The 27,238-nt window shown below is 47.8% G+C and overlaps 1 protein-coding gene across 8 annotated transcripts in view; it reads left to right on the forward strand.

Moving 5' to 3' along the window:
• The window catches only part of mecom (MDS1 and EVI1 complex locus), a 1,243,903-nt gene that overhangs the window by 1,081,716 nt on the left and 134,949 nt on the right, over positions 1–27,238 (forward strand). For 6 of the 8 annotated variants that reach the window (XM_072474007.1, XM_072474005.1, XM_072474006.1 and 3 more), the window contains exon 3: positions 22,928–23,059. In XM_072474007.1, the coding sequence (XP_072330108.1) occupies positions 22,928–23,059 (132 nt within the window). The other 2 variants (XM_072474010.1, XM_072474009.1) reach the window with 2 other exon arrangements.

Below are 27,238 nucleotides of genomic sequence, written 5' to 3' on the forward strand. Positions count from 1 at the left end.
AAGTGGAACGCTCTCGAAGGAGAAATTTATATCACGTTAAATGTACTTTTCAGTTTCCAGAAAAATAGTTAATGTTTCAGCTAAAAATGATGCATAGATTAATTCGGTCCCTGATTTTGATGAATGCATATTGAATATCTAAATCTCTCCATGTCATTTAGTGAACGCTGAAGAAAAGCCTCCACGTGTTTAAACTGTGCAAATCAACATTTTGAACGCCGCTGGAATATCCAGCGCCGAGTTCTAACGAACTGGGAAGGCCCCCGAACCCGCGCGCTACGAAACTGAATCCGCGCCCCAAGAAGGTAACCGAGGAAAGTGTCCGTTCATTAACATGCGGAACGGCCGGGACCTGCAGCCGGGTTAGAGGCCAGATTAGTGACTCGAGCAAAAAAACTAATCTGAAATATCCTGCAGTCTCCCCAAGTGGAGCAATAAACCGATCAGTGATACAAACCTCCCGTCTCCAATCCCCCTTTTCGAGGTCTGGACAACCGACTAGCGAAACCGGTCCTTCTGTGAGTTTTCATTGATTCGGGGTCACCCGGGAAGGGAAAGAACATATAATGTTTTAAATAAACCCGGGAGAAGACCACAACAAAAACAAAACTTGGTGTTACCTACGCAACCAAAAGGAAAAATACGCGTGTGCATTTCTAGAAGTAAGTATTAAGCGACCAGGAGGGGGTGGGGGAGAAAAGGGTTTGCTCCAGTTTCGGGCGCCGGTCCCCATTGAGCACAGAGTTCTGTCCCAGTTCCTGAGCTCGGTGCCCCTTGCTTAATCAGAGGAGGTGCCGTTTTAATGAACCGAAAGTTGGAGCAGTATAACCGCGCCGAGAGCTCTGGTAATTGTGAGAGTGATTAATGAGAATCAAATTACACCGTCACAACCAGCATGTACATGAAACAGCTAGGAAAAGAAGCGCGAAGCAAAGTCATTCCAATCAAACGTGGGCGAGCCAGTCACAACAAATGGAGGAATAATAGTCATAATATTAGTTAATAATAAACGCTGGATTTCCAAAGGCGCATGTAGCACATTCCCTGTTGTACCAAACGTCGATTTAATTTGAAAAGACTTTGCGGTGTTAGTGATTTTTTTTTTGGGGGGGGGGAAGCTAAACCCGTTAAGTATTTCCCCCTTTTTGTATGCACATCCTTTTTACAGTCGAGTAAACCATTGCGTGACCTCGAGGAAAGCGGGAGATCGTTTGAGAAATACAGCCTGTTGACTTCGCGGAGACTTTTTTTGTCTTTATTGTGAGTTACAATTAAATCGTAACTTTATATTCCTTTCTGATGGGGAGTGTTTTTTTTTTTAAAAGGATCATTCCCATTCTCAGCTCAGGTACATATTTTGTGATCCCTCATTGTAATCAAGCCTACGTGTCCAAATTTATCAGCATGCAATTCATCCTGCTCCTGCATGTAAAATTCAGGCAATTAATTCTGCAGCGAGCAGCTTGGAATTCCCTCCAGCAGCCCTGGAGATTGCTTCCTCTTGACTGGAGTTTTGGCTTTGGAGTCAGATGCACATTGTTTGGTAAATTGAATCAACTTTTTAACAGGAGTACCTCTGCCGCCAATACACTTCGGATTCAAAGAACTGTTACAGATGATCATAAATGGAATTTAATATCAACAAAAACGTTCCATACCGAGCAACAGATTCCCAGTGACTGGCGTTGTGACCCGCATCAACGCATTCCGTTAATTAAACTTGGTTACACGTGTAAAGAATAGGAATAAAGGCAGGATCATTATAGAATAGACACAAGCACACGCCTGCGAGAGATAAATGAACATTCACACAAATGTGAATATAATTGTGCAGACTAATTTTATTATAAACATCTGCACATTCCGTGTACACGCACGGAAAGGCACTACATGTCCATTACTTGTGATTTCTGCTATACCTTATTTCAACCTCAACCAGCGCAATCGGGTTTTGACCTATTTTATTAATGAACGGAGCTCTGCCTTGGGTAAATATTATCAAATGGATTTGACCCCCCTCAAGATTCATTTTCTAAGTTAAGACGGACTTTAATAGATGTCATGACCGTGACCCGCCAATAGCATTACAAATACAACTTCAGATTGGAAAAACAGGCTGAATATCGAACAGGTCCCACGCTTTCCACCATCAATCACCCGTCGAAGTTTGTCTCGTGAAGAGCTGGGAGTTGATTTGACAATTTTAAGATGCTTCTTGAAACCATTTATAATCATCTTTATTAGTGTCACAAGTAGGCTTACGGAATGCAGAAGATCTTCACATGTACTGTAGGTCACTGCTCTCCGCTACGTTCTCGTTTCAATAATTCACACATGGGCAGAGCGAACGGAAAAGAAACCTTTGAGGCAAATTGGGAAAAGTTCTGAAACAGTGGTCTAGTTCAGGGTTTGAAATTAAACCTGGTAAATCATTAATTCATTTTCACACCAACCATCCAAGGAAGGTCTTCGTGAAATAAATATGGAAATAGTGTTGCTGGACGTTGTCTGGGGAGACACGCTCCTGCCCATAAAATCAGGTTAGTGATCTTATAGTGCACTTCGGGAATAGTGCAGATGCAGAACATTGTACCTGTTTATGGGCAGCCAGCACTGTTCCCCAGGTAAGGTGTAATCTCGACAGCAACCCTTCTGTTAACTGAATCCGGCACACACACAACAGAATCCGAACCAAGTGTTATCAAACTTTTTACAACTTGCTGAGGTCCAGTCACACCTGAGACATATAGTTGACATATCCACACATGGATAGACAGGTACACGTGTACAGTAGTGAGCATGAGGTTGTGCAAGATAGGCCCCATGAATTGCAGAGAACCACCCATAAAGATACATGCATACCACCTGATCTAACTGCGATTTCACTTACCTCAGGGGAAGTAGATTTAAAGACAGCGTTCGAACGGCCTAGGTGTTTACTTGGTAACAATTTTAGGGAACCGGAGCAGGTGTGGACCATCATCTGCCTGGAGCCTGCGCCACCATTTCACGCGATCATGGCTGACCCTTGGCCCCAACTCCACTTTCCCATTTTTTCCTCACAGAGCCTATTCCCATTGAGTCTAAAGATCTACCCATCTCACTCTTAAACATACCCACTGACTGAGCAGTCCCAGCTCTTTGGGTTACAGAATTCCAAAGATGCACAACCACTTGGGTGAATAACTAATCTTTCGGATCTACATCTCTTTCCTGTTCCCGTGGGCAACACGGTAGCACAGTGGGTAGCACTATTGCTTCACAGCTCCAGGGTCCCAGGTCCTATTCCCGACTTGGATCACTGTCTTTGCGGAGTCTGCATGTTCTCCCCATGTCTGCGTGGGTTTCCTCCGGGTGCTCCAGTTTCCTCCCACAGTCCAAAGACATGCAGGTTAGGTGGATTGGCCATGCTGAATTGCCCTTAGTATCCAAAAAAGTGGGGTTACTGGGCTACAGGGATAGGGTGGAGGTGTGGACTTGGGTAGGGTGCTCTTTCCAAGGGCTGGTGCAGACTTGATTTGGCCAAATGGCCTCCTTCTGCACTGTAAATTCTATGATTCTATTGGGATGTAATGAATCTGATGAAACCACACTGAGACTTAAATAAGATATGTCTTGTTCATTTCAGACCAATGTTCTCTGCAGTGTGGATGGACAGATAGTGCAGCAATAGTTAGTAATATGTAATTTACGAGGGGCTGATGCTTTACAAAACAAAGCCAATGTCAATTTGGTTAAAATTATCTCGCCATCCCAAACACATTACTATCTGAACTTTCTGGTCACCTAATTGCTGAAAGGATATTGTTGTCTTTGGGAGTCCGGGAATTAAGTTCTTGAGTTTGGTGACGGGAGTCATTTAATCAGGAGCATGCCGGGTGGGGATCCCGCTGCCTTTCTGCCTTGACTCTGATTAGGTCCAAGGATGGCCTTCTCAACCTGCCAGCAATTCAGGCCCTTAAATGGTCGATTAATAGCTACTTATGGGCCTCGTGCCCCTGCCGCAGCAGTGCTGGCAAGAGCCCACCCAATGAAATGCCACTCAGGTCATCAGGGGACAAGTTCTGGCTGCCAATGGCAGTGCCCAGAGAGCTGCTATGCCGGTACGCCTGCCCCCACTGCCCAGAGAGCTGGTATGCCGGTGCCCCCCCAATGCCCAGGAAGCTGATATGCTGGTAGCCCCCCCCCCTCCCCCACTGCCCAGCGAGCTGGTATGCCGGTATACTCCCCTGGCTCATCCCTATGCTAGGTCTCTTGATAAGGCACTGAGGAGCCATTTGAAGAAGGGAACTCCTGGCTGCAAGGCCCGCAATAACTCTGGGCTTGTTGGGCAGGCTCCCTGAATGAGCAGCACCATTAACTGGTACCAGTGGAGGCGGGATGAGGCCCTGCAGTGGCTGAGACAATGTTCAAATGGTGGCAGGTGGGCACACCGAGCAATAACCCTCACCATGCAATCCCCCCCAACCAAGCAATCCCCCCCCCCACCGAGCAAACCCCCCCCACCGAGCAATTCCCCCCCCCACAGAGCAATCCCCCCCCCCCACAGAGCAATCCCCCCCCCCACCGAGCAATTCCCCCCCCACAGAGCAATCCCCCCCCCCCACAGAGCAATCCCCCCCCCGAGCATTCCCCCCCACCGAGCAATCCCCCCCCCCGAGCATTCCCCCCACCGAGCAATCCCCCCCTACCGAGCAATGCCCCCCTCACCGAGCAATAGCCCCCACCGAGCAATCCCCCCCTACCGAGCAATGCCCCCCTCACCGAGCAATAGCCCCCACCGAGCAATCCCCCCCTACCGAGCAATCCCTCCCCCTACTGAGCAATCCCCCCTCCTACCGAGCAATCCCACCCCTACCGAGCAACCCCCTCACAGAGCAATCCCCCCCCTACCGAGCAATCCCCCCCCAGCGAGCATTCCCCCCAACAGAGCAATCCCCCCCACTGAGCAATCCCCCCCCCCTACCGAGCAATCCCCCCCACCAAACAATCCCCCCCCACGAGCAATACCCCCCTCTACCGAGCAATCCCCCCCCCCACCGAGCAATCCCCCCCCTACCCAGTAATCCCCCCCCCTACCGAGCAATCCCCCTCACAGAGCAATCCCCCCCCACTGAGCAATCCCACCCCTACCGAGCAATACCCCCCCTACCGAGCAATCCCCCCCTACCGAACAATCCCCCCCACAGCGAGCATTCCCCCTCACAGAGCAATCCCCCCCCACCGAGGAATCCCCCCCCCACGAGCAATCCCCCCCCCTACCGAGCAATCCCCCCCACCGAACAATCCCACCACACCGAGCAATACCCCCCACTACCGAGCAATCTCCCCCTACCGAGCAATCCCCCCCTACCGAGCAATCCCCCCCCCCCACCGAGCAATCCCCCCCCCTACCGAGCAATCCCCCCCCCTACCGAGCAATCCTCCCCCTACCGAGCAATCCCCCCCCACCGAGCAATCCCCCCCCTACCGAGGAATCTCCCCCTACCGAGCAATCCCCCCCCCCCCCACGAGCAATCCCCCCCCTACCGAGCAATCCCCCCCCCTACCGAGCAATCCCCCCCCCCTACCGAGCAATCCCCCCCCCTACCGAGCAATCCCCCCCCCACCGAGCAATTCCCCCCACCGAGCAATCCCCCCCACCGAGCTATCACCCCCCCCTACCGAGCGATCACCCCCTCAGGGCAATCCCCTCCCCCCAGTGAGCAATCCCCCGCCCAGCGAGCAATCCCTCCCTACCGAGCAGTACCCCCCCCCCCCAGTGAGCAATCCCCCGCCCAGTGAGCAATCACACCCACCGAGCAATCCCCCCCCCACCGAGCAATCCCCCCCCCAGCAAGCAATCCCCCCCCCCCCCACCGAGCAATCCCCCCCCCACCGAGCAGCACGGTAGCACAAGTGGATAGCACTATGGCTTCACAACGCCAGGGTCCCAGGTTCGATTCCCCGCTGGGTCACTGTCTGTGCGGAGTCTGCACGTTCTAACCGTGTCTGCGGGGTTTCCTCCGGGTGCTCCGGTTTCCTCCCACAGTCCAAAGACGTGCAGGTTAGGTGGATTGGCCATGATAAATTGCCCTTAGTGACCAAAAAGGTTAGGAGGGGTTATTGGGTTACGGGGATAGGGTGGATGTGAGGGCTTAAGTGGGTCAGTGCAGACTCGATGGGCCGAATGGCCTCCTTCTGGGGCAGCACGATGGCCTTGTGGATAGCACAATTGCTTCACAGCTCCAGAGTCCCAGGTTCGATTCAGGCTTGGGTCACTGTCTGTGCGGAGTCTGCACATCCTCCCCGTGGGTGCGTGGGTTTCCTCCGGGTGCTCCGGTTTCCTCCCACAGTCCAAAGATGTGCGGGTTAGGTGGATTGGCCATGATAAATTGCCCTTAATGTCCAAAATTGCCCTTAGTGTTGGATGGGGTTACTGGGTTATGGGGATAGGGTGGCGGTGTTGACCTTGGGTAGGGTGCTCTTTCCAAGAGCCGGTGCAGACTCGATGGGCTGAATGGCCTCCTTCTGCACTGTAAATTCTATGATCAATCCCCCCCCCCCCCAGCGAGCAATCCCCTCCCCATCGAGCAATCCCCCCCCCCCCCGAGCAATCCCCCCCTACCGAGCAATCCCCCCCTACCGAGCAATCACCCCCCCGAGCAATCTCGCCCCAGCGAGCAATCCCCCCCCTCTACCGAGCAATCCCCCCCCCGAGTAATCCCCCCCCCCGAGTAATCCCCCCCCACGAGCAATCCCACCCCAGCGAGCATTCCCCCCCACAGAGCAATCCCCCCCCACCGAGCAATCCCCTCCTACCGAGCTATCCCCCCCCCCCGAGCAATCCTCCACACAGTGCAATCCCCCCCGAGCAATCCCCCCCCCGAGCAATCCCACCCCACCGAGCAATTCCCCCCCAGCGAGCAAACCCTCCCCATACTGAGCAATCCCCCCCCCACCAAGCAATCCCCCCCCACGAGCAATCCCCCCCCGAGCAATTCCCCCCCCCCCCCACCGAGCAATCCCACCCCAGCGAGCACTCCCCGCCACAGAGCAATCCCCCCCCCAAGCAATCCCCCCCCCTAGCGAGCAACCCCCCCCCCCCGAGCAATCCCCCCCCCTCCGAGCAATCCCACCCCAGCGAGCGTTCCCCCCCTACCGAGCAATCCCCCCCTCCGAGCAATCCCACCCCAGCGAGCGTTCCCCCCCCCACAGAGCAATCCCCCCCACCGAGCAATCCCCCCCACAGAGCAATCCCCCCCCACCGAGCAATCGCCCCCTCCGAGCAATCCCACCCCAGCGAGCGTTCCCCCCCCACAGAGCAATCCCCCCCACCGAGCAATCCCCCCCCACCGAGCAATCCCCCCCCCGAGCAATCGCTCCCCCAGCAAGCAATCCCCCCCCCCAGCAAGCAATCCCCCCCCAGCGAGCACTCCCCCCCCACAGAGCAATCCCCCCCCCAGCGAGCAATCCCCCCCACAGAGCAATCCCACCCCCGAGCAAACCCCCCCACCGAGCAATCCCCCTCACAGAGCAATGCCCCCCTACCGAGCAACCCCCCCCCACCGAGCAATCCCCCCCACAGAGCAATCCCCCCCCCACCGAGCAATCCCCCCCACAGAGCAATCCCCCCCCCACCGAGCAATCCCCCCCCCCCACCAAGCAATCCCCCCCACCGAGCAATCCCCCCCCACCGAGCAATCCCCCCCACAGAGCAATCCGCCCCCTACCACGCTATTCCCCCCCTACCGAGCAATCCCCCCCTCAGAGCAATCCCCCCCCACAGAGCAATCCCCCCCCCCAGCGAGCAATCCCCCCCCACGAGCAATCCCCCCCCCCCTACCGAGCAATCCCCCCCCTACCGAGCAATCCCCCCCCTACCGAGCAATCCCCCCCCCTACCGAGCAATCCCCCCCCCACCGAGCAATCCCCCCCACCGAGCAATCCCCCCCACCGAGCTATCACCCCCCCCTACCGAGCGATCACCCCCACAGGGCAATCCCCTCCCCCCAGTGAGCAATCCCCCGCCCAGCGAGCAATCCCTCCCTACCGAGCAGTACCCCCCCCCCAGTGAGCAATCCCCCGCCCAGTGAGCAATCACCCCCACCGAGCAATCCCCCCCACCGAGAAATCCCCCCCCCAGCAAGCAATCCCCCCCCACCGAGCAACCCCCCCCCCCCCCACCGAGCAGCACGGTAGCACAAGTGGATCGCACTATGGCTTCCCAACGCCAGGGTCCCAGGTTCGATTCCCCGCTGGGTCACTGTCTGTGCGGAGTCTGCACGTTCTAACCGTGTCTGCGTGGGTTTCCTCCGGGTGCTCCGGTTTCCTCCCACAGTCCAAAGACGTGCAGGTTAGGTGGATTGGCCATGATAAATTGCCCTTAGTGACCAAAAAGGTTAGGAGGGGTTATTGGGTTACGGGGATAGGGTGGATGTGAGGGCTTAAGTGGGTCAGTGCAGACTCGATGGACTGAATGGCCTCCTTCTGGGGCAGCACGGTAGCCTTGTGGATAGCACAATTGCTTCACAGCTCCAGAGTCCCAGGTTCAATTCAGGCTTGGGTCACTGTCTGTGCGGAGTCTGCACATCCTCCCCGTGTGTGCGTGGGTTTCCTCCGGGTGCTCCGGTTTCCTCCCACAGTCCAAAGATGTGCGGGTTAGGTGGATTGGCCATGATAAATTGCCCTTAGTGTCCAAAATTGCCCTTAGTGTTGGATGGGGTTACTGGGTTATGGGGATAGGGTGGCGGTGTTGACCTTGGGTAGGGTGCTCTTTCCAAGAGCCGGTGCAGACTCGATGGGCTGAATGGCCTCCTTCTGCACTGTAAATTCTATGACCAATCCCCCCCCCCCCCCAGCGAGCAATCCCCTCCCCCCCCCCAGCGAGCAATCCCCTCCCCATCGAGCAATCCCCCCCTACCGAGCAATCCCCCCCTACCGAGCAATCACCCCCCCGAGCAATCTCGCCCCAGCGAGCAATCCCCCCCCCCCTACCGAGCAATCCCCCCCCCGAGTAATCCCCCCCCCACGAGCAATCCCACCCCAGCGAGCATTCCCCCCCACAGAGCAATCCCCCCCACCGAGCAATCCCCTCCTACCGAGCTATCCCCCCCCCCCCGAGCAATCCTCCACACAGTGCAATCCCCCCCGAGCAATCCCCCCCTGAGCAATCCCCCCCCACCGAGCAATCCCTCCCCCACCGAGCAATTCCCCCCCCAGCGAGCAAACCCTCCCCATACCGAGCAATCCCCCCCCACCAAGCAATCCCCCCCACGAGCAATCCCCCCCCGAGCAATCCCCCCCCCCACCGAGCAATCCCACCCCAGCGAGCACTCCCCGCCACAGAGCAATCCCCCCCCCGAGCAATCCCCCCCCTAGCGAGCAATCCCCCCCACGAGCAATCCCCCCCCCCACCGAGCAATCCCTCCCCAGCGAGCACTCCCCGCCACAGAGCAATCCCCCCCCCCGAGCAATCCCCCCCCCTAGCGAGCAATCCCCCCCCCCACCGAGCAATCCCCCCCTCCGAGCAATCCCACCCCAGCGAGCGTTCCCCCCCCCCACAGAGCAATCCCCCCCACCGAGCAATCCCCCCCACAGAGCAATCCCCCCCCACCGAGCAATCCCCCCCTCCGAGCAATCCCACCCCAGCGAGCGTTCCCCCCCACAGAGCAATCCCCCCCACCGAGCAATCCCCCCCCACCGAGCAATCCCCGCCCGAGCAATCCCTCCCCAGCAAGCAATCCCCCCCCCCCAGCAAGCAATCCCCCCACCCCAGCGAGCACTCCCCCCCCCCCACAGAGCAATCCCCCCCCCAGCGAGCAATCCCCCCCACAGAGCAATCCCACCCCCGAGCAAACCCCCCCACCGAGCAATCCCCCCCACAGAGCAATGCCCCCCTACCGAGCAACCCCCCCCCACCGAGCAATCCCCCCCACAGAGCAATCCCCCCCCCACCGAGCAATCCCCCCCACAGAGCAATCCCCCCCCCACCGAGCAATCCCCCCCCCCCACCGAGCAATCCCCCCCACCGAGCAATCCCCCCCCCACCGAGCAATCCCCCCCACAGAGCAATCCGCCACCTACCAAGCTATTCCCCCCCTACCGAGCAATCCCCCCCACAGAGCAATCCCCCCCCCCACAGAGCAATCCCCCACCCCCCAACGAGCAATCCCCCCCCCACCGAGCAATCCCCCCCCAGCGAGCAATCCCCCCCCACAGAGCAATCCCCCCTCTACTGAGCAATCCCTCCCAAGCGAGCAATCCCCCCCCACAGAGCAATCCCCCCCCACAGAGCATTCCCCCCCAGCGTGCAATCCCCCCCCCCACCGAGCAATCCCCCCCCCACAGAGCAATCCTCCCCAGTGAGCAATCCCCCCCTACCGAGCAATCCCCCCCATACCGAGCAATACCCCCCCTACCGAGCAATACCCCCACAGAGCAATCCCCCCCTACTGAGCAATCCCCCCCCCCTACCAAGCTATCCACCCCTACCGAGCAATACCCCCCTACCGAGCAATCCCCCCCACCGAGCAATCCCCCCCTACCGAGCAATCTCCCCCCCCACCGAACAGTCCCCCCCCTACCGAGCAATCCCCCCCCACCGAGCAATCCCCCCCCTACCGAGCATTTCCCCCCCCCACCGAACAATCTCCCCCCACCGAGCAATCTCCCCCTACCGAGCATTTCCCCCACTACCGAGCAATCCCCCCCCTACCGAGCAATCCCCCCCTACCGAGCAATCCCCCCCCCACTGAGCAATCCCCACCCACAGAGCAATCACCCCCCTACCGAGCAATTCCCCCCCCCCCACTGAGCAATCGCCCCCACTGAGCAATCCCCCCCCATACCGAGCAATCCCCCTCACCGAGCAACCCCTCCCCCCATACCGAGCAATACCCCCCGCACCGAGCAATCCCAATCACCGAGCAAACCCCCTCCCACCGAGCAATCCCCCTGCACTGAGCAATCCCCCCCCCCCCCTACCAAGCAATCCCCCCCACAGAGCAATGCCCCCCCCCCATGACCAATCCTTCGCACCATGATGGGAATTTGTTTGTATTTATTAGGTGGGGGATTTGTTTGTCTTTATCAGGTGGGGGATTTGTTAGGATTTATTAGGTGGGGATTTGTTTGTATTTATTAGGTGGGGGATTTGTTTGGATTTATTAAGTTGGGGGATCTGTTTGTATTTATTAGGTGGTGGTGGGGTTGTTTGTATTTATTAGGTGGGGGATTTGTTTGTATTTATCAGGTGGGTGATTTATTAGGATTTATTAGCTGGGGATTTGTTTGTATTTATTAGGTGGGGGATTTGTTTGTATTTATTAAGTTGGGGGATTTGTTTGTATTTATTAAGTTAGGGGATTTGTTTGTATTTATTAAGTTAGGGGATTTGTTTGTAGTTATTCGGTGGGGGATTTGTTTGTATTTATTAGGTGGGGGATTTGTTTGGATTTATTGGGAGCGTTGTTTGTATTTATTGGTGGGGGAGTTGTTTGGAATTATTAGTAGGGGGATTTGTTTGTATTTATTAGATGGGGATTTGTTTGTATTTATTAGGTGGGGGAGTTGTTTGTATTTATTAGGTGGGAAGTTGTTTGTATTTATTAGGTGGGAAGTTGTTTGTATTTATTAGGTGGGGATCTGTTTGTATTTATTAAGTTAGGGGATTCGTTTGTATTTATTAAGTTGGGGGATTTGTTTGTATTTATTAGGTGGGGGATTTGTTTGTATTTATTAAGTTAGGGGATTCGTTTGTATTTATTAAGTTGGGGGGTTTGTTTGTATTTATTAGGTGGGGAATTTGTTTGGATTTATTGGGGGCGTTGTTTGGATTTATTGGTGGGGGAGCTGTTTGGAATTATTAGTGGGGGAATTTGTTTGGATTTATTAGATGGGGATTTGTTTGTATTTATTAGGTGGGGGATTTGTTTGTATTTATTAGGTGGGGAATTTGTTTGGATTTATTAGATGGGGATTTGTTTGTATTTATTAGGTGGGGGATTTGTTTGTATTTATTAAGTGGGGGGATTTGTTTGTATTTATTAGGTGGGGGATTTGTTTGTATTTATTAAGTTAGGGGATTTGTTTGTATTTATTAAGTTGGGGGGTTTGTTTGTATTTATTAGGTGGGGGATTTGTTTGTATTTATTAGGTGGGGAATTTGTTTGGATTTATTGGGGGCGTTGTTTGTATTTATTGGTGGGGGAGCTGTTTGGAATTATTAGTGGGGGAATTTGTTTGGATTTATTAGATGGGGATTTGTTTGTATTTATTAGGTGGGGGAGTTGTTTATATTTATTAGGTGAGAAGTTGTTTGTATTTATTAGGTGGGGATTTGTTTGTATTTATTAAGTTTGGGGATTTGTTTGTATTTATTAGGTGGGGATTTGTTTGTATTTATTAGGTGGGGATTTGTTTGTATTTATTAAGTGGGGGAGTTGTCTGTGTTTATTTGGTGGGGGAGTTGTTTGTGTTTATTAGGTGTGGATTTGTTTGTATTTATTCGGTCGGGATTTGTTTGTCTTTATTGGGAGAAGTTCTTTGTATTTATTAGGTGGAGGTTATTTGTATTTATTAGGTGGGGATGTGTTTGTCTTCATTGAGGGGCGTTGTTTGTATTTATTAGTGCGGGTGTCTGTTTGTATTTAATAGGTGGGGTATTTGTTTCCGATTCTTGGGTGGAGGGATATGTTTGTCTTTATTGGGGGGGTTGTTTGTATTTATTAGGTGGGGGATTTGTTTGTATTTATTAGGTGGGGGCATTGTTTGTATTTATTAGTGGGGGTTTGTTTGTATTTATTAGGTGGGGGGGTTGTTTGTATTTATTAGTTAGGGGATTTGTTTGTATTTATTAAGTGGGGGGGTTGTTTGTATTTATTAGAGGGGGTTGTTTGTATTTATTACAGGGGGGTTTGTTTGCATTTACTAGGTGGGGGGTTTGTATTTATTAGAGGGGCGTTTGTTTGTATTTATTAGGTGGGGGTTGTTTGTATTTATTAGGGTTTTTTTGTATTTATTAGGTGGGGGGTTGTTTGTATATATTAGAGGGGGTTGTTTGTATTTATTAAGTTAGTGAATTTGTTTGTATTTATTAAGCGGGGGATTTGTTTGTATTTATTAGGTGGGGGATTTGTTTGTATTTATTAAGTTAGGGGATTTGTTTGTATTTATTAGGTGGGGGAGTTGTTTGTATTTATTAGGTGGGAAGTTGTTTGTATTTATTAGGTGGGGATCTGTTTGTATTTATTCGGTGGGGATTTGTTTGTATTTATTAGGTGGGGGAGTTGTTTGTGTTTATTAGGTGGGGAGTTGTTTGTGTTTATTAGGTGTGGATTTGTTTGTATTTATTCGGTCGGGATTTGTTTGCCTTTATTGGGGGAAGTTCTTTGTATGTATTAGGTGGGGGGGTTTATTTGTATTTATTAGGTGGGAATGTGTTTGTATTTATTCGGTCGGGATTTGTTTGTCTTTATTGGGGGAAGTTCTTTGTATTTATTAGGTGGCGGGGTTATTTGTATTTATTAGGTGGGGATGTGTTTGTCTTTATTGAGGGGCGTTGTTTGTATTTATTAGTGTGGGTGTCTGTTTCGATTTAGTAGGTGGGGTATTTGTTTCCGATTCTTGGGTGGAAGGATATGTTTGTCTTTATTGGGGGGGGGGTCTTTGTATTTATTAGGTGGGGGATTTGTTTGTATTTATTAGTTGGGGGCATTGTTTGTATTTATTAGTGGGGGCTTGTTTGTATTTATTAGGTGGGGGTTTGTTTGTATTTATTAGAGGGGGGGTTGTTTGTATTTATTAGGTGGGGGTTGTTTGTCTTTATTAGAGGGGGTTGTTTGTATTCATTAAGTTAGGGAATTTGTTTGTATTTATTAGGTGGGGGATTTGTTTGTATTTATTAGGCGGGGGAGTTGTTTGTGTTTATTACGTGTGGATTTGTTTATATTAATTCGGTCGGGATTTGTTTGTCTTTATTGGGGAGGTTCTTTGTATTTATTAGGTGGGGGGGCTATTTGTATTTATTAGGTGGGGATGTGTTTGTCTTTATTGAGGGGCGTTGTTTGTATTTATTAGTGTGGGTGTCTGTTTGTATTTAGTAGGTGGGGTATTTGTTTCCAATTCTTGGGTGGAAGGATATGTTTGTCTTTATTGGGGGGGTTGTTTGTATTTATTAGGTGGGGGGGCTATTTGTATTTATTAGGTGGGGATGTGTTTGTCTTTATTGAGGGGCGTTGTTTGTATTTATTAGTGTGGGTGTCTATTTGTATTTAGTAGGGGGGTATTTGTTTCCAATTCTTGGGTGGAAGGATATGTTTGTCTTTATTGGGGGGTTGTTTGTATTTATTAGGTGGGGGATTTGTTTATATTTATTAGGTGGGGGGTTGTTTGTACTTATTAGGTGGGGGGGTTGTTTGTATTTATTAGTGGAGGTTTGTTTGGATTTATTAGGTGGGGGGGTTGTTTGTATTTATTAGGTGGGGGATTTGTTTGTATTTATTAGGTGGGGGTTGCTTGTATTTATTAGAGGTTGTTGTTTGTATTCATTAGAGGGGGTTTGTTTGTATTTATTAGGGGGGTTTGTTTGTATATATTACAGGGGGTTGTTTGTATTTATTAGAGGGGGTTGTTTGTATTTATTAGAGGGGTGTATGTTTGTATTTATGAGGTGGGGGTGTTGTTTGTATTTATTAAGGGAGAATTTGTTTGTCTTTACTGGGGGAGTAGTTTGTATTTATTAGTGGGGGGGGGGGGTTGTATTTAACAGGTGAGAGATTTTGTTTATGTTTATTAGGTGGGGTAATTTGTTTGTATTTATTAAGTGAGAATTTGTTTGACTTTACTGGGGGAGTAGTTTGTATTTATTAGTGGGGGGTTATATTTTTTTAGGGGAGGGATCTGTTTGTGTTTATTGGGTGGGGTGATTTGTTTGTATTTATTAGGTGTCGGGCTTTGTCTTTATTGGGGAGGAGTTGTTTGTATTTATTACTGCCGGGGTTTGTTTGTATTTATTAGTGGGGATTTGTTTATATTTATTAGGTGGGGAGGGGTTGTATTTATTAGGTGGGGGGTGGGGAGGGATTGTATTTATTAGGTGGGGGGTGTATGTATTTATTAGGTGGGGGATGTGTTTTTATTTATTAGGTGGGGGGTTGTTTTTATTTATTCGGTGGGGGTTTGTATTTATTCGGTGGGGATTTTTTTGTGTTTATTAGGCGGGGGTTTGTTTGTATTTATTCGGTGTGAGCTTTTATGTACACGTGTGGATAAGTGAATGTCCCCTTGAGAGTCTGCACCTGTATGATTGTGTACTTGAGGAACTTTTCCGCGTGTGTGTATACCTTTATAAAAATGCGCGTCTGTGTCCCTGGGCGTGCATTTGAGAGCTTGTTTGTAACTGTGTGAATGTATGCATGGGAATCAGACTTTGAACGGAATTATAAGTGCATGAAATTAACTTGAGAATCGGAGTTGAAGAAATACGGCACGAGTTTGAGATTTATCGCTGTCGATTTAAGCCATTGTAACTGGTGTCCTTTAAAAGGTTACGTAACAAGACGCAGTTATTTTTATAAAATACGACTGTAGAGAAAACGTGTATTAATAAAGTCGTTTCCTGATTTTCTTTGGCTTTTCCGCTGCATGTGTGATGTCAGGCTCAATGGGCTACTTCGTCTCATCGCAAGTCAGCTTGGCATTGTTGTGACTATTCCTGGGACACAATTAGGCGGAATGGCTTTTCAAGCAGCGTCCAATGGCGCAGGCCAGGTTACTCAGACCTTCAGAACACACTACCCCCAGGAAAATTAAATAAAAATACAGTCTGGAAGTTATGAGATGTTCACAAGCGCCGCTGAAACGCTAGAAGTTTATGGTTGTGCAGAGATCAGCAGATTGAATGTGTAAAACACAAGATATATTGGTTAAAGTCGAAAACCAATATATTATTTTACTATCACTTGCTAGTGCCATCTGCTGGGCAGTGTGTGGGACTGCTTCTCCACACAATTCATTTGAGCTCTTCGACCCCAAGCCCTATCAAATATAAAAGCTAATTTGCCCAGGACGTGGTACTGATACTCGACGCTTTTGTTTACACAGCAACATTTCCTGCTTTGCAGAGAAAGGTGTTTATAAGAAAAAAAAGACCCAGCTCTATATCAGAAAAGCAGATCAACTCCACAAAATAGTAATCAGTTTCCCAACTCGCTGCTGCTTCTATTTAACACACAATGCATCATAAAACAAATCCCTCATCCTGACAGGAAGAAAATAGAACAGCTCATAGGTTCAGCTTGCCCAATTTATTGCTAAATTAAAAAGCTCCAACAATGGACATCTTGAGGAACGGCAGGAAACTCGCGGTCAGCAACCGGGGTTTAGTAAAGGTTCTCAGCGCTGTAAGTCTATGGGAATCTCTGCCCAGGTTTTGGTGCTATTTACAAAAGAATCCCGGAGTTTATCCGGTCCGTCCCAGCGTCGCATTTAAAATTGCACGTCAGTAATTCCACACACAATAACAACAAAAAAAAGACAACATTGGAACCCTGTCACTGATCTCACACAGCGCCACGAATTGAAACCCTCACAGTGACAGAAGGAGCGTTTAATTCCATTTAACCAAACGCATTCACATCAATTAAACGCGTTCTTTGAACACGGCACCTCGCTTTTTATCAGACTGGGTTCCTATTTTGAGTGGGTGGCCATAGACACCCCATTACAAACCAGCAGTAATAGGTGCTGCAAAAAAAAAAACCCACAATACACATTCGGAATAAGTGTGGCTTCCCGAAAGAAGAGTGCGATCGAAGCTATTTAAAAACATCTGCAATTTTAAACCTGCCAGGTGTGCAAGGCAAGCCACACTGCTTTCAGTCTGTTTAATAAGCCCTCGCCAACATCAAAAAGTTTAGTATCAATCTGAAGGGGTTAGGAAGTAGAAAATACTTTCCCTGCAGACACGCGGTTGGAGTTTTTGAAAAAATTATATATTTAATGATATAAAGAAAGTGTAGCAAACTGTACGCGGAGCTTGCTAACAGTAAATTAGTGAGTGTTTTATCAAATAACCTGCAGGCGGAGTGAGTGATAAAGCCTGGATGGGAAAGGTTCAGGGAGGGCAGACTGAGGCCCTTGTAAAATATCAAATTAGACAATTAGCAGAACTTCTCCCCGGGCCCATCAGATTGGAGGGATCTGAATTTTTATCAGCGATTACTACCCAGAGGGTGTAGCCAGGACTGGGAATGGCGCAGACAGTAGCTGGGTAGTCTGCTCTTCTGTCTGTGAGCTCCGACTCTCCCTGCTGCTTATCCAGAAGGTTTGATCCCAGTGGATCTGTTCTGAACACGTGTGTGTGTGTATCTTTATGTGAATGTGTTGTCTATGTGAATGTGTGGGATCTGTGGGAGTGTGCGTGAATCTCTTGTGTCTGTCGGTTTTTATGTGCCTGTGGAACACGTGGATCTAACTCAATAAGTCATCTTCACGACGCTTGGCCCAGTAACAACAAAGTCACATATAGTAAAACTGCTTCCTATCCTCTCTCTAAAAGGACGGTGTCTTTCCTTTTCAGCCCTCTTCTTTACTTCGCATGCTATAAATCCTATTTAAAAATAAGTTCTTCGCAATGTTTCAACAGAAGAAATGTGGCCAAAGAAATACTCCCAACCTATCCCCCCCCGCCCACTCAAAGAAAGCGTTCCAATGTTTCTATTTGTGTTCAGTCGGGAGGGTTGGTGGTGGGGGTGGGGGGCAGCGTAAATGGGGCAGCACGGTAGCCTTGTGGATAGCACAATTGCTTCACAGCTCCAGGGTCCCAGGTTCGATTCCAGCTTGGGTCACTGTCTGTGCGGAGTCTGCACATCCTCCCCGTGTGTGCGTGGGTTTCCTCCGGGTGCTCCGGTTTCCTCCCACAGTCCAAAGATGTGCGGGTTAGGTGGATTGGCCATGATAAATTGCCCTTAGTGTCCAAAATTGCCCTTAGTGTTGGGTGGGGTTACTGGGTTATGGGGATAGGGTGGCGGTGTTGACCTTGGGTAGGGTGCTCTTTCCAAGGGCCGGTGCAGACTCGATGGGCCAAATGGCCTCCTTCTGCACTGTAAATTCTATGAAATGACCGCCGGTCGATTCCACTCAATTTCCCTTCTCCAGGGTTTGGGCAGGTCGATTCCACTCAATTTCCCTTCTCCAGGGTTTGGGCAGATTCCAGTTCAGCGAGAGCTTTCCAAAGCACTTTCATTCGGGCCAACTTTAACCATAAATCTAATCCTGCTTTCATTGCGAGAAACCGAAATCTGTCCAAAAATGTGGCAGAGGAGCCATTGCCCTTTTACCAGACTTCCAAGAACACTCTCATTTCACACAGATGAATTGTTTGTCGCGTGCGGCGGAGAAGAGGCTTTTAGAGACTCCTTTTCCATGGCTGACTTCGAGTCAAAGTGGGGTTCCAGGCTGCTCCACGTGAACTCGATATCGATCCTATTTGGGCAGGTGATTTCTGCGCACACGGGCCATTCTGCGGCTGCCGTGTTGGGTGGGGGGGGGGGGGGGGGGGGGGAGAAGTTATTAGGAAGAAACAAAATGTGAAATCAAACAATTTCAGTCTGAATCACGAATAAAAATCAAGGTGCATCTAATCTAATTGTGCTGTCACATGGTCAAATAAAAAAACTGCTCAACCATTCAATATATGATGTATATGTGTGTGTGTGTGTCGATGTTTAACACAAATTTGAGTTCCTCTCTTATATACTATATACATTCTAACATTCAGTTAACCGAGCCGTGTTCTTTGTTGCTTATTCATCAACTTTTTTTTAAAAATCTAGTAATTTAGTCGGGTTGGGGGTACTGGGTTAGTGGATACTCGACAGTGCTTTGCAACCCAAAATGTGCCCATTGCTGCCTCGGCTTCGACTTATAATTACTTACGAATCCCAACCAATACTGCTTACTGATAGGCGTGTTATAGAGTGTCGGAGTTTTCATTCCGTCCTACTTCCAGCCTAAGGTAATGCAATCAAGAGAGAGAGAGAGAAAGGGGACTCTCTCTCTTTAAATCCAGCCCATGTTAGCCTGTCACTGGGTTACTGTCTTTTTAATGAGCTCTCCAGGAGATCTCTCTCCAGTAACGACCTTTTGCTGACCTCGGTGATCGAGGACGCTTCTGACACTTCATCAGAGGAAAAGGGAGCGAGGGAGAGAGAGAGAGAGAAGAAAGGGGAGAGAAAGTAAGCTTGAGGTCGAGGGCAAGCCGCGTGTCTGGATGGATTTGCTTCCGAGCTCATCCGCAAGCAGGTCCACAGATTGATCTGGGAATGTGCTCACGGGGCCGTCGGGGATAGCGAAATCCCTCTCTCCCGACAGAAGTTGCTGCCCTTCGTCCCTCCCGAGGTCCCACCCTCTCCTCCTGTACAACTTGATGGCCTTGACCGCGCTGGTTTGCACAGGACAAATAAACTAACCCGGAGTGTTAGACAGAGAGCGAGAGAGGCCGACACATCCCCCCCCCCCGTTCTAAACTCCCCCTCGGTAACCGGAATCAAGGGGAGGGAGGGAAGATCTGGCGAGAGAACAGAGCTGGGGCTGTTTGCAGTTGGATTTGCAGTTCGAACAAGGGTATTGTTTCCCTGCACTTGAAGGAGAGGATTTGGGTTCTGGCTGTTTCAGCTGAGCTTCCGAAAGGTAAGCGACTGGTCCCCCCCCCCCCCCCCCCCCCAAGTTAAGACAGCAGCTCTCTCTATCTCTCCCACTTCTCTCTCTCTTTCAATTGCTTCTCTCTCTCTCCCATTCCCACAGGCAGGTAGAGGGAGGTTTCAGGGTATCTCTCTGGCACTTTTAACATTGATCTCCCAGGCGATGATGAAGTCGGTAAAAGTTTCTCCCAGTATTTCAAAACTTCTCTCCAAACTTCCTAGCAAGGTGTCGCCCCCCCCCCCCCCCCCCGCCCCCCGTGCCACCCTTGACGGTGAGACACTGAAGTGCCGGTCCGGTAACTCGAGCCCAGGGAGGTGAGCGAGGACCCGGACAGAGATTGTTCTCAACGCCGGGGAGGGGGTCTCCTCAACCCCAAATCCCTCGGAATCAACGCGAACACCATCAGTGCAGGAAGAGAGCCTCCTACCGCGGCTCCTCGCCCCCCCCCCCCCCCCCCCGTTCCTCCTGCTGGCTGCACTCCTTTCCCTTGTCCCTTCTCCTCCTGGGCTGCTCTCTGTGCTGGAGACGGGACATGGCCTGTGTGCAATTCAAATGGGATTCGGCGGAGGCCGATCTGCGATCAATCCGGCGGGGGGAGTGGGGGGGGGGGGGGGGGGGTTGAGAGAAGCACTTTAATTCCCTTCGATCGCTTCGACATTGAGATGCACTCGGTTTTGAACAGCCATCTGCAAAAACACTCTCGGTGGGGTTGTCCCTCTGCTACACTGCTCACGGCTGCTAGGAAGTAAATACGAGATTTCCAGCGACACCGTATGTTCGGCCCCCTGCCGCATTTCCCCGAGTTGTGTCCTGGACCTTCCTTATTCCACATTCACTTCAATCCCTTTCCCTCTTGGTAACAAGGTCTCATTCTTAACACAAGTAGTTGGGGCAAGAGCCCGATCTGTGGGGGTTGGGGGTTGGGGGGGGGGGGGGGGGCGTCTGTCTGGGGTCTGTTCCCACATTTGCAATTCGATTAAGATACATTCAACCACACACAGCATCAGCCCAGGTGCTGCTCCCTGGCCAGCATTTAGCAATGTTTCTGGTGTAAAGTGTGGCACAGCGAATGCAAGTTCCACAATATCGCTGGAAAGTCTTGCTTTAAATGGGAGATAATCAACCGTTGGCAATTAAAAAACATGATAACATTTTATAAGCTACAATATTTCTGATATATTTTGAAGATTTTTAAAATATAATATAAAATAGTTGAGAGAAAAAAGATCGACTCAAATTGTTACTTGAACGGCGGACCGTTTCTCCCCCTACACTTGTAGTTGAGGAAAGTAAGGGGACAGACTTGACTGCAGACACAGCGATTCAGAATGATTGTTACAGGCCGCGATTACTTTACGCCTACACTGACTACTAATGGCCGCAGTTTCTAGACTTCTAAAGGCAGGCAGGCCCCTTTTTATTAATTGCCCTGGAATGTGAAGTTTAGAAGAGGGGGGACCGTCCTCTTCCTTATGATTAGTGCAATAGCACCTTCCAATACAGTAGTACATCCCTAAAAGTTATTGCAAGTTAACGACCTGGAGCAGCTCCTGTCGAGGTTATCTGATTTGCATGTTATAGTGGCTAGAGGTTAGGTAAACAGGGAATAGCCTGAGTAGTTTACTAGATAAAACCAGTTGCTCCAAAGAAATGCAAATGTGTTCTATGAAAATAATATTTTTGAGGTGGGGTGTTGTTTTTAGTGGAATAGCTGCCTCTGTTGATAGCATTGTTTAATCATTGATGGGCGCAGAACCTACTCATGTTCTTTCTGCTTCCAGTTTTAACCATTGCTCCTTTACACCTCTTGTTGGTTCTGTGCGTTCGACTGCTCTTCGAGGTTTGACGATGTACTTTGCTGCAAAGTTTTTCTCTAATCGCAAAAATACCCGAGCATTTAGCAGTATGCTGATTTCCAACATAACCTATTCTTCCCCCCTTTCTTGTATCAATCCACTTATTTTTTAAAATAATCAATGTAAACCTGCCGAACACAGCTGGCATCACATTCTGATCTTCCCAAGTTCCTTTTGAATGCGTGGCCGCTTTCAGTTGAAACGATAAAGAGTCATTTTCACAGTTCAAACAAACAGCTTTCAATGTTTGCAGTTACCACTTTTAATATTTGCAATACTTCAAGCTTGATCCACAGATTAAACTCTGAAAGTTGCATGGTTTTAAAGGTTACTTATTATAAAATGATTTAGTTCAATACATGTCCTTTCAAATGTACATTAGAGCAATTGTTAATATTAAAGCTACTTTACTTTAACTCTAAATGTCCAAACAGGGTTGACACAACTGTTTAAATTTATGCATACTCGCCACTGGTTTATCATACATTGATATGTGATGTATGGTTATGCAAGTGAATCACTCTCTTTATCTGTATATGTGTCCTAACCCACTAAAAATAATATGGATGCAATGTGCATATTGCCGCATTATTTGAACATCTTTCATCGCTGGCCATATCAATGTTTATTTTCTATTACAATTTTTCACATTTGGCAAAAGTTACATAAAACTTTTCAATCTTTTTGTATTTTATTACTAGTATGTCACTCCATAGAGATTTCTTTTTCATAAAACAATCCAGAAAATATTTTGCTGAATATTATGTAACATTTTTCTAGTAATGATGATTGAAACAATAAACACCATATAAAAAAAACTTCAGGTGCAGATCCATTGCTATCATGGGCCGTGAATGCATCGATATTTAAAGAATCATACAGGTTTGCTTTTCAGTAAATGTTTGGATAACAAACATCAGTACATATGAAGACAGTGCTGAAGTTTATCTTTTGAGGGAATCATTTCAAAATCCACAGCAGCTAAATCAGAGGTCTGAACTGTTGGCATGTACGGATTAAACCTTTGCATCATAGATGTTGACTTCATGAGGGCAGTGAAAGAGAGGGGGTCATGACCCCAAAAATAAAAGTCAGAGTTACATTCCACTCTGAGGAATTGAGGTGATATATGACTCTTTATCCCCTCCCCTCTAATCATTAAGAATTATCTACAAAATGTCAGTATGCCTCTAAAATGCCTTCAGTTCAAGGGATTAAATATATGCACTGTTGTCAAGAACAAATATCATAGCTACATGTATGTATTTAAATGCACATATATGCTGGCGACATTTTTTTGTTGCAGCTATGTGGGAGGTACATAGTTTATTTCTGGTTTCCTTTGTGACTCAGTCTATATTGATTTTATCCGAACATTTTTTTTCCAGGTCTTGGACGAGTTAGGCAATGTAAAGTTCTGCATCGATGCCAGTCAGCCAGATATAGGGAGCTGGCTCAAATACATCAGGTTTGGACGGAGCTATGAACATAACCTAGTCGCATGCCAGATAAATGATCAGGTATGTTGAAAATACTTGTTTGACTTTATCACTCAGGGTTTCAAAGACGGTTGCAAAGCTTTGAGGAGAATACATGATTAGTTGCTGATAGCAAAGCTACTGTAGACCCTCATGCCCTGTTTGCTCTTGTGTTAAGTGGCATAAGGAAGATGTTAAACACAGATTACATGGAATTTTTTTCTCACAGACTGGCAATTTTGTTTTGTTGTTGTTTCTCAATGTTGTCATCTGTTGTCTTCTTACTCTTTTCTGCTTAATGCGCAAAAATATGTAAATCCCTGAAACTACCTTCCCTCTACAGGAGTTGTTCAGCTCAAGTCCAATGTAAATCGCCTGTTGAAGGAAACAATAGACATTAGCAAAACACTTATCGGTAATAGCCAGAGCCAAGTTACAGAGTCTGAGGTAACAAAGGGAGAAAAACAATAGAAAATGAAACACCGAGTTTTGCGAGTAACTAAAAAAAATATATACATACTATTAGCAAACAATGGTGAAGGCCAGAACACACATTATAAAATACTCCCAAGGCTGCAATGAATTAAGGAGGAGCAAGAGATGAATCAAGACTAAATCATTAGCTGAGGTTAATTTTGTTTTTATAATAATAATCTTTATCTTTATTGTCACAAGTAGGCTTACATTAACACTGCAATGAAGCTACTGTGAAAAGCCCCTAGTTGCCACATTTCGGTGCCTGTTCGGGTACACAGAGGGAGAATTCAGAATGTCCAAATTTAAAAAACTTAAGGAATGCATTATTCTGTGTTTATATACAAACCAGTCAAGTAAGGTGCACAAATGCAGTTGCTTTAATATTACAATACAATTTTATATGATTTTATAATATAGTATGGAAAATGTATATAGATTACATTTGAAAGAATTCTATTGATAGTAATTATCCTTCTCATCCTGATTCTAAAGGAGACCTGAAAACTCACCAATATTTATCAGTGGTCCTTTCTGCAGTTTTATGTTTAAAACTGTTGATAACAGTTTGGAAGCATGGTTATGGTGGCATATTGGTTATGTTCATATACCGAGGCCTGGACTAATGATCCAGAAGCAGGAGTTAAAATTCCACCAGGTATCAGGCATTTCAAATTCAATGGATAAAATAAAATTAGGACTAAGCAGCTAGTCTCAGTAAAGGTGACCACGAGACAACTGGATTGTCGTAGGTTCACTCATGTTCTTTAGTGCAGAAAAACTGCTGCTCTCACTGGAGTGGCCGAAATATGAATCCAGAACACTGCAACTGCCCTCTGCAAACCATTCAGTTACATTCCAAAAGGTAGCTCACCACCATCTTCACACAGGGATTGAGAAACTGATCACAAAGGCTGGGGTTATCAATGGCACCCACATCACATGAATACATTTTAGACAAAGTACCATCATGAAACTCAGCTCCAATAGCACCATGAGTGAAGGCATCTCTGTATTCAAGATGTCACTGCAGTGAGATTGTGTGAAGCAGATGATTGCTTACAGGCTATTCAAAGGAGACATTTTAAGTAGATTAGCAGGGATAGGAGTGATGGCTGAATCAGACTGGGGCTGGTTTAGCACAAGGCTAAAGAGATGGCTTTTAAAGCAGACCAAGGCAGGCCAGCAGCACGGTTCAATTCCCGTACCAGTCTCCCCGAACAGGCGCCGGAATGTGGCGACTACGGGCTTTTCACAGTAACTTCATTTGAAGCCTACTTGTGACAATAAGCAATTTTCATTCATTTCATTCACTTGGTGGAGGGCATTAGTGTTTCAAATGAGTTGAAGTGTATGAAGGGTGAAGATTGGAGACTGGCTAGAAAAGTATTACAGCACTTTCACCTGGAGGTATCAAAGACGTGGAGAGAACTTCAGTGACTAGACAGCTCAGGTCGGGGTAGAATTGGGTGGTGTTACAATAAATCTTTTGTGATGGGCAGAAGCTCCTCTGAGGGTGAAACAGAAACAGAATAGGCTACTTCAGTCTGAGACTGAGACTGCGAAGGGAGACAGATTTGGTGGTAATTGTCTGGAGTGTGTAACAGGTATCAAAGATGGCATTAAGCTGGAGGAAATTATGGTTTATCCAAAATTAGATGTTGGACAAGCAGTCTCATTGCCGTGGGTCAAGAGAGGAGGGTGAAGAAGTTGAACTGTGTGTCATCATGGTCACATGCTTGGAAATAATCTCCCAAGGAAGGGGAGACATGTAGATGAGGAAGTGGAGGGGGGCTCAAGATAGATGGTTGTTGGATTCCTGAAGTGAAGGGATATGAGTGGGAAGAGAGGCCATTAGTAGAGCTAGTCTGGCTGCAGTTGGATAATGAAGAATGGAACTAAGACAAGTCCCACCGAGCTGAAATAATATATTTGGTCACAGAACATTGATTCATGGCTTGGGTTAAGATCATTCAGCTGCTATGGCAACCTGAGCTAAAACCTGTTTTAAGAGATGCAAACAGGAAGTTCTGAGTAAGGTGGACATGGATTTGAGAGATAGCAGCACAGTCAGGGACTTTATAGAGAAAGGAAAGGTTACAGATGTTTGGTTTGAGGGTGGGATGTTTGAGGAAGGGGAGGAAGGAAAATACCCCTGAGAAGTGAGTCATTTGGAACTGTCAGACAGCATTGAGGGGGGGGGGGCACAGGTAGGGAAAATGGTTCACAGGTAGTTTAGTGGGAATGGAGTTCCAGAGAGCAGGAGATTAGTCCCATGGATAAGATGAGCTTAGAATATAGAGTCGATTAACATCCTCCAAGAGGATGTAAATAATAACAGTAATTGTAGGAATATAACCAATGATGAAAATATTGAGAAATGATTATGGTGAAATATCAGAGACAAGGCACACCAGTCATTTTGGAAGAAGTACATATAGCTCAAGCCATTGACCACAGTTCTGTTTTTTTTAAAAAAGCAATGGGCTTAAGCATACCCAGGAGGAGAAATTAGATTGTTGAACCAGAATCTTTTATATTTCTTTGCAATGATTGGGAGTTGCATTGAAAAATGTGATTATAGATGATTAAAAATGATATTTTTCACTTGCCCGAGCCATTTAAAAACACCTCTTTCTTTGAATGCATTCCCCATTCCTGAGAGATCTGCTTGTTTTTATTCTGATTAGTTCTCTTCTTAAACTGTTGATTCTACTTTATTACCCTAATGTAATTACTGATGGCTCTGCTGGTAAATCAGCCTAAGTACACAGCGATGATTGGCCTGATGGATGGATGAATGGATGAAACTGACTTGAAATTGATCACTGGAGAAAGGGGTAGAATCTGGTTGTCTGTATTAATATTGACAGCGGCTCAGCTCGGAGTTCTTGCTGGTTCTGTGGAATTTCCAGATAATAAGGATATTAACCTACTTGTATCAATGGATATTTTTCACATCTCAATTTTGCGAAATGGTAGAATATGATTGCCAAACTCAATGCACATAAATTACTTATGAGGTGAGATTATATCATATAATATACACTTATATTGGCGAACAGCTATGTTAAAACAGTGAACAAAGGAAATACATTCAAAAGTGTTGATGCATTTGTATACTAATATTGAACAGTGTGACGTCGTCCCTTTAAGGAGGGAGCCTTATCATTTGGATTCTTAGGAAAGTGGGAACTTTGCAATTTCTCCTATTAATTCTGACTTTATTCTCAACAGTTTGATAATAAACAGAAGCTTTATAATTACCATGTATAAGTAAGAGCATAGAATTGTTCCTTTGTTTGCATTCAATTCCATTATTCCATATTTTAACCTGTTAATACGAAGTGCATTAACACCTCTTAAAATACTAGACAAAGGAATTTCATATGAATTGCTTAAATGTTCTTGTGCTAATATTTGCACTCTGTAATTTCAAGGCCAGAAATCCCGCCAACACAGCACATACATATTGGCCTGAAGTTTCTGCTAGGTTACAGTGTTTCTTCCCTCTCAAATTGCCCCAAATCAGTCAAACCAGTGAAACTTTTTAAGCACAAATTACGTTCAGTGCAAATCGAGTTTTCACAGTCTTTTGCATTTAGTTTGAAAACCATTGCACTGAAAGTTGACCTCGTCCCCAAAACTGGCCACAGCTTTAGATCAAATCCTAATCACCATGACAAATTTTCACTAATTGTGTGCATTTCTGAACCTTTGACAAGGCTTCAAAGCATGAGGACATTA

This window comes from Scyliorhinus torazame, chromosome 14 (assembly GCF_047496885.1).
Source record: "Scyliorhinus torazame isolate Kashiwa2021f chromosome 14, sScyTor2.1, whole genome shotgun sequence".
In the NCBI taxonomy this organism is placed as follows: Eukaryota; Metazoa; Chordata; class Chondrichthyes; order Carcharhiniformes; family Scyliorhinidae; genus Scyliorhinus; species Scyliorhinus torazame.